Raw genomic sequence first — 16,779 nt, forward strand, 5'->3', positions numbered from 1 at the left:
ACACACACACACACACACACACACACACCATGAAGGTGTAGTCAGAAAGACTGCCTTGTTCACAAACTATTTTTGGAGCTGTCTTGCAGAATGTCATCAAAAAGGTTTTATCCAAACTTGAAATAAAATAAATGGCCTTAGGGTTATACTATTTCTTCCTCTGTTGCCAGGATTTTAGGTTAAGGAATAATGAATTTTGTTTCTAAATATTGCTTTACAGGGATTTCAGTCCCCCTTAAGGGAAAGATGGGAGAATGAAAGGAGCAAATGTTCTTACCAGGCTTGAGTCATTGGTGTATCCAAATGAACGTGACCATTTTAATTGTTTTTTTAAAGCTTTCGGGGGGATCAACACAGTTAGCACAAAATGTGTGTTTTCTGTGGTAAAATTTACTTTAAGAAATTTTACTTAAATTTAAATCTCAGAATAGTGAATAACAAAAATAAAGTGATGCTTTGGATTAAAATTGCAATTAAGGAGAGTTGCAGAGTGTGTTAACTAGTGAGTCGTGTCCATTAGTTATCTATTGCCTCATAACAAACCAATCCAAATCATAGTCACTTATAACAACCATGTTGCTGTTCTGCCAGTACTGGGGCTTGAACTCGAGGCCTTGGGATTTCACTTTCTGCTCAAGGCTAGCACTCTTCTACTTGAGCCATATCTCCATTTCCAGATCTTGGGTGATTAGCTGGAGATGAGTTTTATAGACTTTTCTACCATGTGTAGTTTTGTACCATGATCCTCAGATCTCAGCCTCCTGCGAGTATCTAGAATTACAGATGTGAGCCACCAGCATCCAGTAACAACCATGTTAGTTGTTGCAGTTCTACAGATCACTGACCTGTTCTGGTCTAAGTGAAGGCAGTTATGCTGGACTCACTTGTGTCACTCCTGGGCCTAGAGTCCCACTTGTTCTCATTCTCACATCTAGCAGGTAGCTGAGGCCATCAATCTCAGCTGAGTTATTTCCATGTGGCCTAGCCAGCAGAATAGCTCACATAACTTTCCATGGTGGCTGGGTTCCAAGTAAGAAAAAGTAGATACTGTAAAGCCTTTGTTTTGTATTGTGGGAAGTCCCACAATGTAAATTGCACTGTTTCATTTTAGTCAAACCAAATCTCAGTGCCAGCCTAGATTGGAGGGAAGGGCAAATAGACTCCATGTGCCCCTTATCCTGGAGTCAGTGACCATATCCATCTATCACATTAAATTGGTTATTCACATCAACCTTTTCATTGAAAATGTCAAAATAATGCCTTATGAAAGTACTGAGAGGCTGAATAGACAGTAATGAGCTCTTAGGGCAATTTTAGATCTTTGGATGATAGCCTGTAATCAGAGCTATTGGACAATCCAAAAATAAGCTTGAAACATAGAAATAAAATGCAGAAGTCCAAGATCTAGATGTATACAAAATACAGGCTATTAAAATACACAGATCATAACAAAACACTCAGCTGGGCGCTGATGACTCATGTCTGTAATTCTAGCTACTCAGGAGGCTGAGAACTGAGGATCATGGTTCAAAGCTAGACCAGGCAGGAAAGTCTGTGAAACTCTTCTCTCTAATAAATTACCAAAAATTCAGAAGTGACACAAGTTGTAGAGTGTTAGCTTTGAGCAAAATAACTGCAGGGACAGTACCCAGGCCATGAGTTCAAGGTCCAGGATTGGCAAAAAAAAAAGAACCAACCAGAGCTTCTAGGAGTAGAAAAATCTAGCAAATCTAGCAAGCAAAATTAAGAATGTAGAAGGTATACCTGACAGCAGATTTGATATATTAAATCTCCCAGTTTTAATTAATAAACTATATAACATATTCAGCAATGAGGACAGAAAGAAAAGTCTTTGCCATCTGACTTCAGATGTAAAGATTGCTGCTCATTAGAAGAGTACCACAATAGGCAGAAGTGGCCAGAGCCAAGTGTCACCACCTGCTTTGTCTCTGTTCATGGGCCACCCTAGGAAAAGCATGATCTTGTGTTAAAAATCTGAGAGGGTCCTCAATATGCTAAAATCTGGCAGCACACGCAGGTAATAAAACTTTTAAGGGTGCAAGGAAGTGCTTTATGTACAAGTCACTAGAGCAGGTGCGTCTAGGAGTTCACAAAGCTTGTAGGATAATGATTATTCTTGTAAGTCACTGGAGTTCTAAGTAAAGGAGTATTCTCTATAAAAATAATTTGCTTCACCACATGTTTTATGTACATTTTGGTCTGTAAATTATATGTTGCAATTTATTAAATAGGCTAAAAAAGACTTGGTGCCTCATGCCTGTAATACTCATGAGACTGAGATCTGAGGATCATGGTTCAAACCTAGCTAGGATAGCAAGTTCATGAGACTGTTATCTCCAACTAACCACCAAAAATCTGGAAGTGGAGCTGTAGTTCAATTGGTACAGCTCTAGCTTTGAGCACAAAAACCTTAAGGGCAGTGCCCAGGCCCTGAGTTAAAGCCCAGGACTGGCACAAAAAAAAAGAGTGTAAAAAAATCCTGAAAAATAAATGCTTAAGAAAAGTGAGAAGGTGCCTTCAACAAGAAATAAAAAGCAACCAAAATAAAATCAACTACTTTGCTCCCTTTCGCTGTCCTCTAAAGGGAAAGGGACATGAAGACAGGGAATTTGGGGATGGGAACATGGCTCCATGATAGAGTGCATGCATGAAGCCCTAAGTTTGATTCCTCAGTACCACATAAACAGAAATGGCCAGAAGTGGCGCTGTGGCTCTAGTGGCAGAGCTTTGAGCAAAAAGAAGCTCAAAAGATAGTGCCCAAGCCCTTAGTTCAAGCTTCAGGACTAGCAAGAAGAAAAAGAAAAAAGAAGATGATAGGGAATTTTTTCCAGAGCCTAGGAATTAAGCTACATATATATGTATATAAGGAAGGAAGGGAGGGAGGGAGGGAGGGAGGGAGGGAGGGAGGAAGGAAGGAAGGAAGGAAGGAAGGAAGGAAGGAAGGAAGGAAGGAAAGAAGGAAGGAAGGAAAAGAGGAAGAGAGGGAAGAAAGGAGGGAGGGAGGGAGGGAGGGAGGGGGGAGAGAGGGAGGGAGGGAGAAAGGAAGGAAGGGAGGGGAGGAAGGGGAGGGAGGAAGGAAGGAAGGAAGGAAGGGAGCGAAGGCAGGCAGGTAGGCAGGCAGGCAGACAGGCATTTTAGAATGTTACTTCTTGGTAGCTTCAGTAGTGATTTTCCATCATGTGTGCGGTGATCAATCCCTGAAGTCCAGCTTGAAAGAAGGCCTGCTAGCTATTTAATCTCCTAGAAGTTGCTCCTGGAGTCACTTTTCTGTTTCCTCTTTCTCCTTAAATGCTGAGGCAAAATGAGGAAAGCTCGTCCAAAATGATAAGAAAAGAATTGAGTACAGTCTTGGACAGAGTTCCTGCATATAATGCTCATCCTATTATAAACTCCATAATGCTGATTTTCTCCTAATATGGCCATGGTGGTATAACTAAAGAATGCAATGAAAGTTTATACACGTCTGTACTCCTATTAATAGTGCTTTCCTAGTGAATTATGGGAAAACAGACATTCACGTGTACTATACATACTCCTGCATTATTTGACCTTTAAAGAAAAAGCTTCATAAAGAATTGCAACACTATTAACAACAGCATAAAATTGAAATCAAATCACAACTTGCAAGCATCCTGAAAAAAGAAAACACACTTTAAACACCACAGGGAAACAATGAAGAAAATGTAATTAGAATGTTGGGCTTAACACTGTAATTTCTTTGAGGCCTTCATGAACTTGCTTAACTTGTTTGCATCATTGCTTCATCAAGAAAATAAAGACGATAATAATCGCCACTCTTCGTGTTGTGAGAGCCAATGATGGATGAATGCAAACTTTATGATCATGTATGTGTTCATTACAGTTATGGCAGTCTGTGCTCCACAAATCTTCATAGAAACCCACAGGAATATTGCCAGTCTTTGCAGCACACCTTACATTTCACTGGTCAAGTCAACAGTTGGTCAGTTCTCCACACATGAACTGTGGACTCAAGCACAGTCTTCTTCTGTTCTGGAAAATAAAAACTGAGGAATATTAGAAACAATGATGAGTAGCAGTAGTGTGATCAATCAGCTGTTAGATATTTGTTCTTTGCTTAATTAAAACAGATAATCTTTCATATTAGTGTGCTTTACTTTTGTTAAATTTAAAATTCATTGAATGAGATGAATGTGTAGGTGTGTGATGTAATTTTACCATGCTTTCATGAATATTTAAGGAGTTAATGTACTATGTTATTTCTCTTTGTTGCCCTTATGGTTAATCTCATATTGTTACGGTATCTGACTTTGTTACCTGGTATATTGTATATATGTACATTTGTTAATTTGAAATAGGAAAGAGAATGGGGGGACAAACAAGATGATTGGGAGGGGGTGGGGGGAGGGAAATGGGTACAAAACCATGAGAAGGTGTATCAATGTGGGAGAAATAATGCACCTACTATCTGGCGAATAGAACTGTGACCCCCTCTATACATTATCCAGACATTTAAAAAAATTAAAAGAAACAAATTTTACAATGCTTTCATGAATATTTAAGGGTTTATTACCAATATTTAGTTATATGTAATACATGTATATTCTTATAGACATATAAATGTGTGCATATATTGAAATATTTCTGAAAATATTATAAAAGAATGTATATTTATACATGTATATTATGTCCACTTTTTATTTATTTTACTTAAAACATCCTTTTCTGTCTCATTTGTCATGAAGTGACAGACTGGATGATTTTGCCCAATGAAAAAGAGCGAATGAGTGACAGAATTGAGAATCAAATCCAAATTTGTCCATTTCCAAAGTTAACACTGCCAATAACTCTTTTGTCATTGATTCTCTTCTGATCACGACTAACCAGTTTCCTGCCATATGCATTTCTGGGGCCAAAACATGGATGATTTACACATTCATAAATGTTATCCCCAAATGGTGAGATAATATATTTTTATGAACAATGCAGCCCTCTGTCTTTAAATCCCACTAGGTGACTTTTGATTTCACATGCTAGTTATTCTATGAGACTTTCTCTCTAGAACTATGGCCATTTCCATTCAGTGAAGTGGCCACAATGAATATTTTTAGATATGTTTACTTCCAGCTTTTTATTTCCTACTTCAGTAACCTGTACCATTAATATTTATTAATTCAGGAAGCTTACAGGATTGTACTTAAGTAGATAACCCTAAATTCCTGTCCTATCAACCACAGATTTACTCATTCCAAGAGTAATCTATTTTTATTTATTTTCACTTCTTTTTGCTAGTTCTAGGGCTTGAACACAGGGCCTGGGCACTGTCCTCAAGATTTTTTTGCCAGTCCTGGGCTTGAGTTCAGAGTCTACTGTCCTTGGACTTTCTCAAAGCCAGTGTTCTACCAGTAGAGCCTCAGCACCACTTTCGGCTTTTTCTATGTATGTGGTACTGAGGAATCAAACCTGGGTCTTTGAGCATGTTAGGCAAGCACTCTACCACTAGGCCAAACTCCCAGCCCCTGTCCCCAAGCTTTTTTTGCTCAAGGCTATCACTCTACCACTTGAGCCACAGTGCCACCCCTAGCTTTCTCTGTTAATGTGGTACTGAGGAATCGAACCTAGGACTTCAGGCATGCTAAGGAAGTACTGTATCACAAGGCCACATTCCCAGCCTCCCCTTTTTTAAATCACTGATTCTCTAGGGGGATTTTAGAGCTGTTAATGTACATTGCTTCTCAGATAACTGGCCTGAATAGTCTTTGAAAGTGCTAAAGTTTTAAAGATAGGAACAAAAATTGGTCTTTCCTCTGTGAATAATAAAATCATAGCAAAAACGAATGAATCTCTTGATATACTCCATACCAGTATGATACAACTGAATGCATTTCTTTTGTTGTTGTTTTGGGATTTTTGCTGGTCCTGAGGCTTGAACTCAGGGCCTGGGCACTGTCCTTGAGCTCCTCTTGCTCAAGGCTAGCACTCTACCCCTCGAACCACAGCTCCACTTCCAACTATTTCTGCTATTTTATTGGAGATAAGAGTCTCACAGGCATGAGCCACTGGCTTTCAGCTATGAATATATTTCTAATCCACCTCTCCTGGCAACAGGCAAATACAGAAATAATAGACAAATAACAGATAAAATAATTTGTGGTGGTGCACATCTTTAACTCCAGGATGTAGGAGACAGAAGCAGGAGATTTTGGAAGTTCAAGGCTTGCTTGGGCTAAATAGTGTGTTTAAGACAAGACTGGCCTATATATAGTACTATTATGTCTCGATTAAAATGCGGGGGAGAGACAGAGAGTGCATGCTGGGGGGAGGGAGAGAGGGAGGAAAGAAGGAAGGAAGGAAGGAAGGAAGGAAGGAAGGAAGGAAGGAAGGAAGGAAGGAAGGAAGAAACAGAAGACAGAAGACGTTAGGCCTGAAAATGTCTTTATAATTGCCGTAAATAAAATGGATAAAATTTTTTTCTCCTATAAATTTAACTCTCATTTATAGAAATTCGGAAACTGGAACCAAAAGGCCAAAGAGAAACATTCCGTGTTTTAAAACTTGTACCACTCGTGCCTCTGCCATCATCACAGGAAGAATGCACCTTGGCCAACCCTATGTTTTAAGGATGAAGTGGGACACATGTAACAGTTCCTGATCCAGCTCCCCAAGGCAGAGAGAGATAAAGGCGGGGAGAGCAGGGAAAGGCTCAGTATTCACTTGCTTCTGTAGAGTCTAATCTAGTGGGAAGTTCAAATCTCACTTTGAAAATTCCAAAGACTGTAAAATATGGACCAAGGCCTTTTCTCCCTTTCTGCCCTGCATGATGCCAAAGGGGTGTAAGGCAAAGGAGAGGGGGAAGAAATGTTCTTCACTCCTTTCCTGCTGAATTCCCTTTTGCTGCCCATTCAGCATCTCTATACTACTTTCTGGTTAGCGTTCAGCCTTGTTCACATAGTTAAACAGTGATAAATAGGTCCAGATGCTTTCCTTTAAGAGGATCTTTTAGTTAATGTTCCTTGAGGAGAAGCAATAGTAACCAATGCTGCCCATTTGCCTGGTCATTCTGGGTTCCAGATGGCTTACTCAGAGCTTGAGGAAATGGGAATGTTTTATTAATTTGGGGGATTAAATGTATGTTGAACTACTTCTACTTTAGAAGAACTTTTAAGCTAAAGCCCACAGCATTTCTGATCAAATTTGCAAGAAGTGTGGCAATGTAGTCGAGTGCTCTGTGTTTTACTGGAATGAGTTCTGCAACCAACAATTTATGGAAGTGTCTCTGCCTTCCAGCAGAAAACACTTAGGAGTATGACCAACTGAATCTGCCAAGAAAGTAATTTCAAGTCAAAGCATTAAAACACACAATGTACATATCTGAAGCCATTAATTAAATATTCTCAGCAGTGTATATATCAAGGCTGAAATTAGATGATAAAAAGATGTTGCTGGGGCCGGTAGTTTGTCCTAGTGGTAGAATGCTTGCCTAGCATGCACGAAGACCCGGGTTCGATTCCTCGGTACCACATACATAGAAAAAAGCCGGAAGTGGTGCTGAGGCTCAAGTGGTAGAGCTCTAGCCTTGAGAAAGTCCAAGGATAGTGCTCAGGCCCTGAGCTCAAGCCCAGAACTGGCAAAAAAATAAGATGTTGCTGAAATTTACTTATGAAAAGTTCCATCCCAAGTGAACAAAACTGCTCAGCAAATGAAGGACATCCCTGCAGCAATATTTTAAAAATTGGAAAGCTGGGCTGGGAAGGTGGTAGAGTAGTAGAGTGCTTGTTTAGCAAGCATGAAACCCTTGGTTTGTGTCCTCGGTACCACATAAATAGAAAAAGCCAGAAGTGGCACTGTGACTCAAGTGTAGAGCGCTAGCCTTGAGCAAAAGAATCTAAGGGATAATGACCAGGCCCTGAGGTCAAGCCCCAGGACTAGCAAAAAATAGTTGTTGTGTTTTATACTAGTTATAACTGCTGGTTAGTAAAAAATAAACCAGAATTCTAATGCTAAGATGGAAAAACTGTCTCAGTATGTGGAGGCTGGGGAGTGTATGCACAACTGTGGGTATATTACAAGGAAAGAGATATCTTCTCATTTATCTTGTGCTCAAACCGTAACAACATCAATACAGACTTTTTTATATAATTTAAAAAGAACAATTTAAGAGTACTACAAACCAAATGTACTCAGAATACATTTTTTGATGAGCATCTCACTTTCACTCAGATACTTAAAGAAAAAAATCTCAGAGGGGAAAAAAATCTTCTCCCCAGGGAGTTAGCAAAGTGAAATCATCAGGACATTTGCCTGATGCCTATAGAATCTCAAATATTTCAGTGGAGAAACTACGTGCCATAACAAAATTTTAATGCTCACATATTTTAAAGAGAAAGGTTCCTGTGGCAGGATTATATCTGTAATCCTAGATACTCAGGAGTCTGAGAATCATGGTTCAAAGACAGCCTAGGCAGGAAGTTTGTGAGACTCTTATCTCCAATAAACTCAGAATAAGCCAAAACTGGCTGTAATAGAGTGCTAGCTTTTAGCACAAATCTCAAGGACAGCTCCCAGACCCTGGGTTCAAGCCCTAGCACAGGAAAGTAAATAAATAGAAAAAGGCTACTTTATCCCAGTGGTACTAATCCCTGGCTGGAGATTAAAACCACTGGCTGGAGTCTTTTTTTTTCTTTTAGTATTAATTTCTTGGTTCTATTCTCTATTAATCCTACTTCAGACAAAGTAAGTTGAGAACTGTTCTATGGCTCAATTCTGTGCCAGTGGACATTCCATCACTCCAACAGTGTCAGCCATCCCCACAGTTAAAAACAATAGTGTTTATGGCCAAGCACCTGTGGCTCACATTTGTATTTCCAGCTACTCAGGAGGCTGAGCTCTGAGACTTATAGTTCAAAGTCAGCCTGAGCAGGAGCACTTTTGAGACTCTAATAATTAAGCACCAAAAAAGCTGAAAATAGAGCTGTGGCTCAATTTTTTGAGAGCCAGCCTTGAACACAAAAGCTCAGAGATAGCACCCAGGCCCTGAGTTTAAGCTCCAGGACCAGAACATGATTGTAGTGGCAGAAACAATACATAGTTTAAAGAACCCCCCCACGAAGCTTCCCCTCATGGTAAAAATCTTATATAATACTAGGATATCATTTTATCTTAATAATGGGGTTAAAGGCCAAGGTTTGAAGAAGAGGAAGAAAATTCATTGGCCAAATCATCTGTGAAAATATTGCATTGAAAAAGACTGGTGTTGAGGGGGAATGCAGTCTGGTGAGGAAACAAGAAAATGATGCAGGGGGTAACACTGTTCAAAAACAAATATAGGGCCAAGAGTTTGGTCTAGTGGTAGAGTGCTTGCCTAGCATGCACAAAGACCTGGGTTCAATTCCTCGGTACCGCATACATAGAAAAAAGCTGGAAGTGGTGCTGTGGCTCAAGTGGTAGAGCTCTAGCCTTGAGAAAGTCCGTGGACAGTGCTCAGGCTTTGAGTTCAAGCCCCACGACTGGCCAAAAAAAGCAATGTAAAGATTACCTTACAATGAAATTAAAAAGAAAAAAGAATGGTAATGTGCTCTTTTCGTGTATGTCTTAATCATGGATGTGATGAAAATTTGCATATGTGAGAGAAATATTCATTACTTAGAATGTAGTTGAACGTTTATCTGCTCTAAATTTAACAGTGAATAATGATTAGCTGATAATCTTCACTTCTCTATAAATTAGTCTATCTTCAAAATTTTATTTAAAAATTTCCATACTGTTTCCTGTAATTAATGTGCCAATCTTAAAGTCAAGTCATAATATATTCAATTCTGTAAGATAAACGGTTCTATTCTGAGACGCTATGACAGTTTTTTTAAAAAAATCTACTGATATACCCACACATTAATATTTTAATGTAAATAATCATTATGCTCACTATTTGAAATCTTGTTAATTGAAGCATATGTAAATATTTTGGCAAAGGAGTTCATCCACATGGGTGAATTGACAAAACTAAGATTTACAAGTATATTTTTAAACTACTTTAGTAAGGAATGATTGGCAGAGAAAAGCCCCACATATATTTTATCTTGATGTGTTAGGCGTGTGTGCATGAAACAATCATTAGCATCAAGGTTATCAACATATTTAGCAACTCCTAAGGTTTCCTATTAATTCCTTTATTTTCTTGTATCTTTTTGTATATAGAATAAGCCTAGCATGTTTAAAGCCCTGGGTTTGATTCCTCTGTGTTACATAAACAGAAAAAGTCAGAAGTGGCACTGTGGTTCTAGTGGTAGAGTGCTAGCTTTGAGCAAAAGTAGCTCAGGGAAAATGCCCAGGCCCTGAGTTCAAACACTAGGACTGGCAAAAAAAAAAATCTACTCTCTTAGCAAATTTAAATATACACAATATTATTAGCTGCAAAACTGTGATGCATAGCATAACTTCCGAATATCTTACATATCTCAAATAATTATTTCTCAATTTCTTCATTTTCTCAGTAGACTACACCTAAGCCGGACCCTTAACTCCTGAGTTTGATAATTTTAGATCCCGGGTACAACAGATCAAAGTTTGTTTTCTTTTTGTCGGTTATGGGGCTTAAACTACGGGCCTGGGCACTGTCCCTGAGCTCTTCAGCTCAAGATTAGTGCTCTACCACTTGAGCCACAGCACTACTTTCTGGTTTTCTGATGGTAAACTGAAGACCCTTACAAACTTTCATGCCTGGGCTAGCTTTGAACTGAGATCTTCAGATCTCAGCCTTCTTAATAGCTAAGATTACAGGGATGAGCCACCAGCACTCAGCTAAATTTTTTTTGGCCAGTCATGGGGTTTGAACTCAAGGTCTGAGCACTGTCCTTGGACTTTTTCTCAAGGCTGGTGCTCTACCACTTGAGCCACAGCACCACTTCCAGCTTTTTATGTATGTGGTATCAAGGAATTGAACCCGTGTTTTCGTGCATGCTAGGCAAGCACTCTACCATTAGGCCAAACTCCTGGCCCCTAATGTTTTGTTTTCTTTGGCTTATTTCTTAAAATTTATCCCTAGGCCTTCTAAGATCATCTGCATTACTTCCCATAGGGAAACATTTCATTCTATGTCAAAGATGAACAATATTTTACCATGTGCATGTGTACATATAGTATAAACACAATATATTGTATATATACATTGTATATGCAGCATTAAAGTTATGTGTATGTGTAAGGACTATTTGTGGGCATCTTATACTAGTGAAAATAATTCTGAAATGAACATGGAAATGTAAAAGCTGAAGACTATTAATTTCAATTCATTTGGATAGAAACAGCACTGGAATCCTGTATCACAGGGCAGTACTATTTAATTTTCTGAGTAAACTTCATACTCTTTCACATGTAACTGTAGTAATTTGCATACTTACAAAGGGGTATACTGATTCCCCTCTTTCACATCTTTTCTAACAGTTGCTATCTTTCTGTTTTAAATCACTTTAATGTTATTCTTGTCAGTATGGGAGTTTGTCAATATGGGAGTTTCTTGGCCTTGATTATTTCAAACTGATTCTCAGAGCTCAGCCTCTTGAGTAGCTAAGATTACAGGCATGAGCCACTGGTGCCCTGCTGACATGATGGTGATTGATGATGATGATGATGATGATGATGATGATGCCAGTCCTGAGGCCTGAGTGTTCTTCCAGAACCACTTTGCAGCATCTTTTTCAAGGCTAACACTCTACCACTCGAGCCACAGCACACTTCTGGCTTTTTCTATGTATGTGGTATCGAGGAAACGAACCCGGGTCTTCGTGCATGCTAGGCAAGCACTGTACCACTAGGCCAACCTCCCTGCCCCTCTGCTGACATTTTTAAGAGCAATTTGTTCATCCTTTTGTATAATGCCAAGTGGAATAAGAAAGTCCTTAAAATTTTTCAACTTTTACATAAAATCTGTTTATACACATTTTCACGAAATCTTCCAGTTGAGAACTATGCTTTTAATACTGGTCCCAAATCTATCATCACTGCATGTTCTAATGAAGCTAAATGTGCTTAAGTAGGTTTGTTAATCCAGAGATGCAAATGAATGGATAAGAACTATTTGATTATATCTAACTACACAGAAAAGATGCAGAATGTAGTGCTTTAGTTTATTAATTTATTTTGCAGAAATCTTTGACTTTCTGAATATGTACTGTTTGGAGGTACGGTGCATGCATAGCCTTTAAAAATGCCTTTGTACAATTTCATTTCAAAATAACTTCATTCACAGCATACACAGAAATCTAAAAGACACAGGGTATTTACAAGATTTAATAAGTTTTTGCTGCTTTAATGAAGAAACTGATCAATTCTTTTACAGTAGGGAAAGAAACATGGACATTGGGTGTTGTTATTTATAAATAAGAATTCAGAATTGTTCAGTCTCAAAGCAACTTTTCATGGCTTTAAAAATTAAAATTGAGTCATCATTCTATTAATCTCTGAATGCCCAAGCCATGCAGAATCTACTTGTATTAAATATTTGGGGATGCAAATAATACAGAAAAAGTCTGGTGAATGTGAAAACATCAGAATTAACTTTCACAATAGGAAAATACTGTTAATTCTTTCAAAAAGATACAGTAGTGGTGCAACACAGGCAGTGGTGCCCAATTCAGATTTTTTTAAAAGTAACATTTTAATAGTCATTTTCTTCTTTCTACAGATACACACACACTGTAACATGGGCTCACTCAAGATCTAACAGTGGTACAATATTAAAATAATTCAATTTATAACTATAAAGGGTCAGCTTCACATTCCAGGATATATAATTGATATTTTTAAAGGACAATTCTTCTACACCTTATATTCTTGCTTTCTGTTTATACTGTCAGAAAGACATTACAATTACCTTTTAAAAGACTACATAAAATGGAGTTGTGACAAAAGTTGGATATGAACCCTAGGTAACTGTGATAAAGCAACTGACAAAATTTAAAGAAACATTGATTTCATTTGTAATTCAAAGTACTAAAGTTGAGACCAGCTCCTTAAAATTAAACTGCTTATATTTCCCATTTGTTTCAGGGAAATAAGCAAATTAGCAACACTTTCCCCCACCATCATTAATCTGCTCTAAAACTACATTTTTACAACACATTTCTTTAAAATCCCTTGCCTCTACTTTCTCCCAAACTAGGTCAATATCAAAACAATATACAATGCTTATAAGTTTCTGCTCCTCTATTACCATTATACACTTTTTTAAGAAGTCCCAATTTTAAGGGGCAATATTCTTTTAACACAATGGTAAATATGTTTTTTTTCTAAAAATCCAGTTTACAAAACAGTGAAATGATGTAAAATGGATAGTCAAGTCTATAATACCAGATACACCAAACTAGTATTTTTAAGAAAGCAAGCCTCTTACAAGAACCAGAATAACTGATCGAAGGGCAGAGGCACCTCTGTAGCCAGGAATCACCCAACTTTATAACGTATCACTTCTAGGCCAAGTGCTTGTACACACCAATCTGACAAAAGATCCTTCTGAAAAAACACCTTGAAAATTGGGTGAATTCTTAACCAAGCTGATCTTATGTAAAAAAGCAGTTTACATATGGGGCACAGTTAAATATATCAAATTTACCAGTGTCAAATTATTTTACTCATTTTTATAAACACAATGCAGCCAATGGTGGCATTTGAAACATGTGCACAATAAAAAATTACTGTATACAAAACTCCCTTAAAGTCACTCTGATTTCTCATACCCCACCCTCCACACCTAGCAGATCCATGATTTCCTCCTTTTTCCTGGCAGGTGAAAGCAATGGTAGACTACATATGTCATCAAAGGGCTTGAAACCATGCATCTACTGTATGATAACAGTTTATTAACCTTGATGTATTTTCATGCAATAGTTTTAAGTCAGCTACATGGTTTTAATAAAGCATCAGATTGTTTTCATACATGCTACCTTCATTTTCAATTCACAACTGCCAAGATAATTGCTGCCACTTCAGCATATCACTACAAACACTGGTAAACCTTCTCACTAGAATCTGGAGCAGTGTTCATGTATGTAATAGTGTGTGTGTGTGTGTGTGTGTGTGTGTGTGTGTGTGTGTGTGTGTGTGTGTGTGTGTGTGTGTAAAGTCTCCCCCAAGCTGTTTCATGATACCAAGTAGGGCTGACCATCACTAACACAATATGAAACAATAAAAATGCATCTTACAGGATAGTAGGACCGCTAGATTATTAGTGAAGATGGACAAAAACCAGTGTTATAAAAGCCTCTGAAGAAAACCATTTTCAAGCTTATGCTCTCAAATCTGTCTTTCTCACCATTATTTTCACAGTTTTTCCACAGTTGCTATATGAGAGATGTTTTATCAGTGTAATTACATAGCCTGGCTTACTTGGAGAGACAAGTGGATATATTCTGGGGAGTTTTCCACATGTGAAAAAAAATGCTTTCAAAGCTATACTCAGTGTATGAAGTTATGATTTTGATGGAAAGCTATGACAATGAGTTATACCTTTGGTTTCATTATGCTATTAAGTGCAGCTTTTGTTTTTCCAGGTCTGTCAAGGGATTAATGCTAACTCAGAATACAATGACAGCACAAACAGTGCATGTTTATATGTATGTATACACAACGGGGGGGGGGCGAAACCTGGTATTCCTAAATTTATAATCTCACATAAAATTATACAGAATGGGAAAACCTATCAAATTTATTGCTCTTAATATTCAATAAAATGGAGGGGACTCCAAAATCCAATTCTGAGCCAAGAAGGAAATTCAACAATGGCAAATAATTTAAATGTGCTAGTAGTAATTTTTTTCCATTGATATATTCTGATGAGTCACAGAATTTATTTGTTCAGTCCAAAAATTTATTTAGAAATAGTGCTTTAACATTATTTAAGCAAAGCCAGTGATTTTTTAAAATAGTAATTAAAAAGGTTGCTTGTGGGGCCGGGAGTTTGGCCTAGTGGTAGAATGCTTGTGTAGCATGCACGAAGACCCAGGTTCAATTCTTCAGTACCCCACATACATAGCAAAAAGCCAGAAGTGGTGCTGAGGCTCAAGTGGTAGAGTGCTAGCCTTGAGAAAGTCAGAGGACAGTGCTCAAGCCCAGGACTGGCAAAAAAAAGGTTGCTTGTTTGAAAGTATTCTGCATTTATTATTCTCTTTATATATATATATATATATATATATATATATATATATATATATATGCGCGCTTAGGGTCAAACCTAGGGCCCTGTACACACTAGGCTATAATTTCAGCCACATAGTATTTCTTAAATTCATAGTATTCTTTTGCTCAAATAATGCAGTGTGTTATGTGATACAGGCCAACTTTAATCCCTCACATTGGCTTATTAACATGTGCAAATAATTCTTTACTGAACAGCTCATGTTGACTTTTTTTTACAGCTAAATTAGGATTATGGCACAAAGTATTATCTGTGCTGTAAACATTATGAATTCATGGTATAATTGAAAGGAGGGACAAATTGGCCCTATGGACTGCAAACATTTTATAAGAAGCACATCTGAGCTCTAGATTTCCAAACAGATTTTGGAATGGACTGGTATTTGGCATACATTCATTGTGCTATTGGTAAAGCACAGTTTTATGAAAATGTCACATATAAAATCATACTTTGTAAGGGTTTACTTTTTAAACTAAGGGCCTAATAAAAGCATACAGTAACTGAAATATCTGCCTTTTACGCAGCATAAGTAGGTCTTTAGTTACCAGTGTTGATGTAGCTTGATACACCATTGTACAAGCCAAAGGGAACTTACCTCCTCTGATTGTACTTTCCCACTAAGTGCCTGATAAGCCCAATTCCTGACTGTTACAAATCACATTTTAAAACATTTTGTGTATATCTGTACTTATGTTTGAAATTACCCCTGAAAAAAGCAGCAATTACAAAAAAACCCTCATTATTTTGCCACAAAAAGATAAAATACCCACATTCTAGGTGCTTTTTCCTGTACTTCTCTTTATAGGAAGTAGCCGGGAAGAAGCACAGGGAGCCTTGGTTTCCAAAGAGCCATGACCATGTTAAGTCTGCTCTGGAATTCACAGTTTGTCTGCAGAAACTGTAACATTTCATCCCACAATTCAAAGTTCCACTTTAAAAAGTAAGGGCCACTCAGCAGTAACTTTTAACAACTGGGATTCTATAGAAGAGCTCTTGACTCCCCTGTGTACATTCTTTCAGGAGTGAATCCTTTCCCAGTTTCAAGTATCCCCTTCTCTCTCTCATTCTGTAATGAGTTAAGAAAACAAAACAATAACAAAACAACAACAAGAAAAACTTCCCTCTTTCTCCTTTCGTGAGCACAATGACTTCCAGTGCCATTCCTTCTCCTCCCCTCCCATGAAATCAGAAATGAAAAGGCTGGGCAGATGAACAGATTCCCCAGGTTTCCTTTTCTTCTGGTGGGTGCTCAAAGTTTCACTCTCAACCTGGTGCAGACTCTTCAGAATTCAAGTGTACCGTGGCATCTCGCACTGCTCACAGCGATTCAGTGCAGGGTGGTTGAGAAAGGTGCAGCTGTCACAATTCCACGGAGCCCCTTCATAGTCTTCATCTCGAGGTTGTGGCCGAGGACTTTGTTTAGCGCCACTTAGATGCTCTGAGGGGGAAGTAAGGATTAAAGGAGAAGGGAACATCAATTAAATTTATTCTGAAGTATGATTTAAACTGGAATGAAAAACTACCATCAGCGAGGGAAAACATTTCCTAACATTTAATGGGTAAGCCAACTGGCAAAGACATTGACTGGAAAA

General features: G+C 38.1%; 1 protein-coding gene across 3 annotated transcripts in view; it reads right to left on the reverse strand.

The window, feature by feature from the left end:
- Positions 1 to 12,113: 12,113 nt before the first annotated feature.
- The window catches only part of Tab3 (TGF-beta activated kinase 1 (MAP3K7) binding protein 3), a 55,664-nt gene continuing 50,998 nt past the window's right edge, over positions 12,114 to 16,779 (reverse strand). For all 3 annotated transcript variants that reach the window (XM_090327023.1, XM_090327022.1, XM_090327024.1), the window contains one exon: positions 12,114 to 16,625. In XM_090327023.1, the coding sequence (XP_090183149.1) occupies positions 16,477 to 16,625 (149 nt within the window). In that variant the 3' untranslated portion in view covers positions 12,114 to 16,476. The remainder of the gene's footprint in view (positions 16,626 to 16,779) is intronic.

The sequence above is a fragment of the Megascapheus bottae genome, chromosome X (assembly GCF_031878675.1).
Source record: "Megascapheus bottae isolate mThoBot1 chromosome X, mThoBot2.hap1, whole genome shotgun sequence".
NCBI lineage: Eukaryota > Metazoa > Chordata > Mammalia > Rodentia > Geomyidae > Megascapheus > Megascapheus bottae.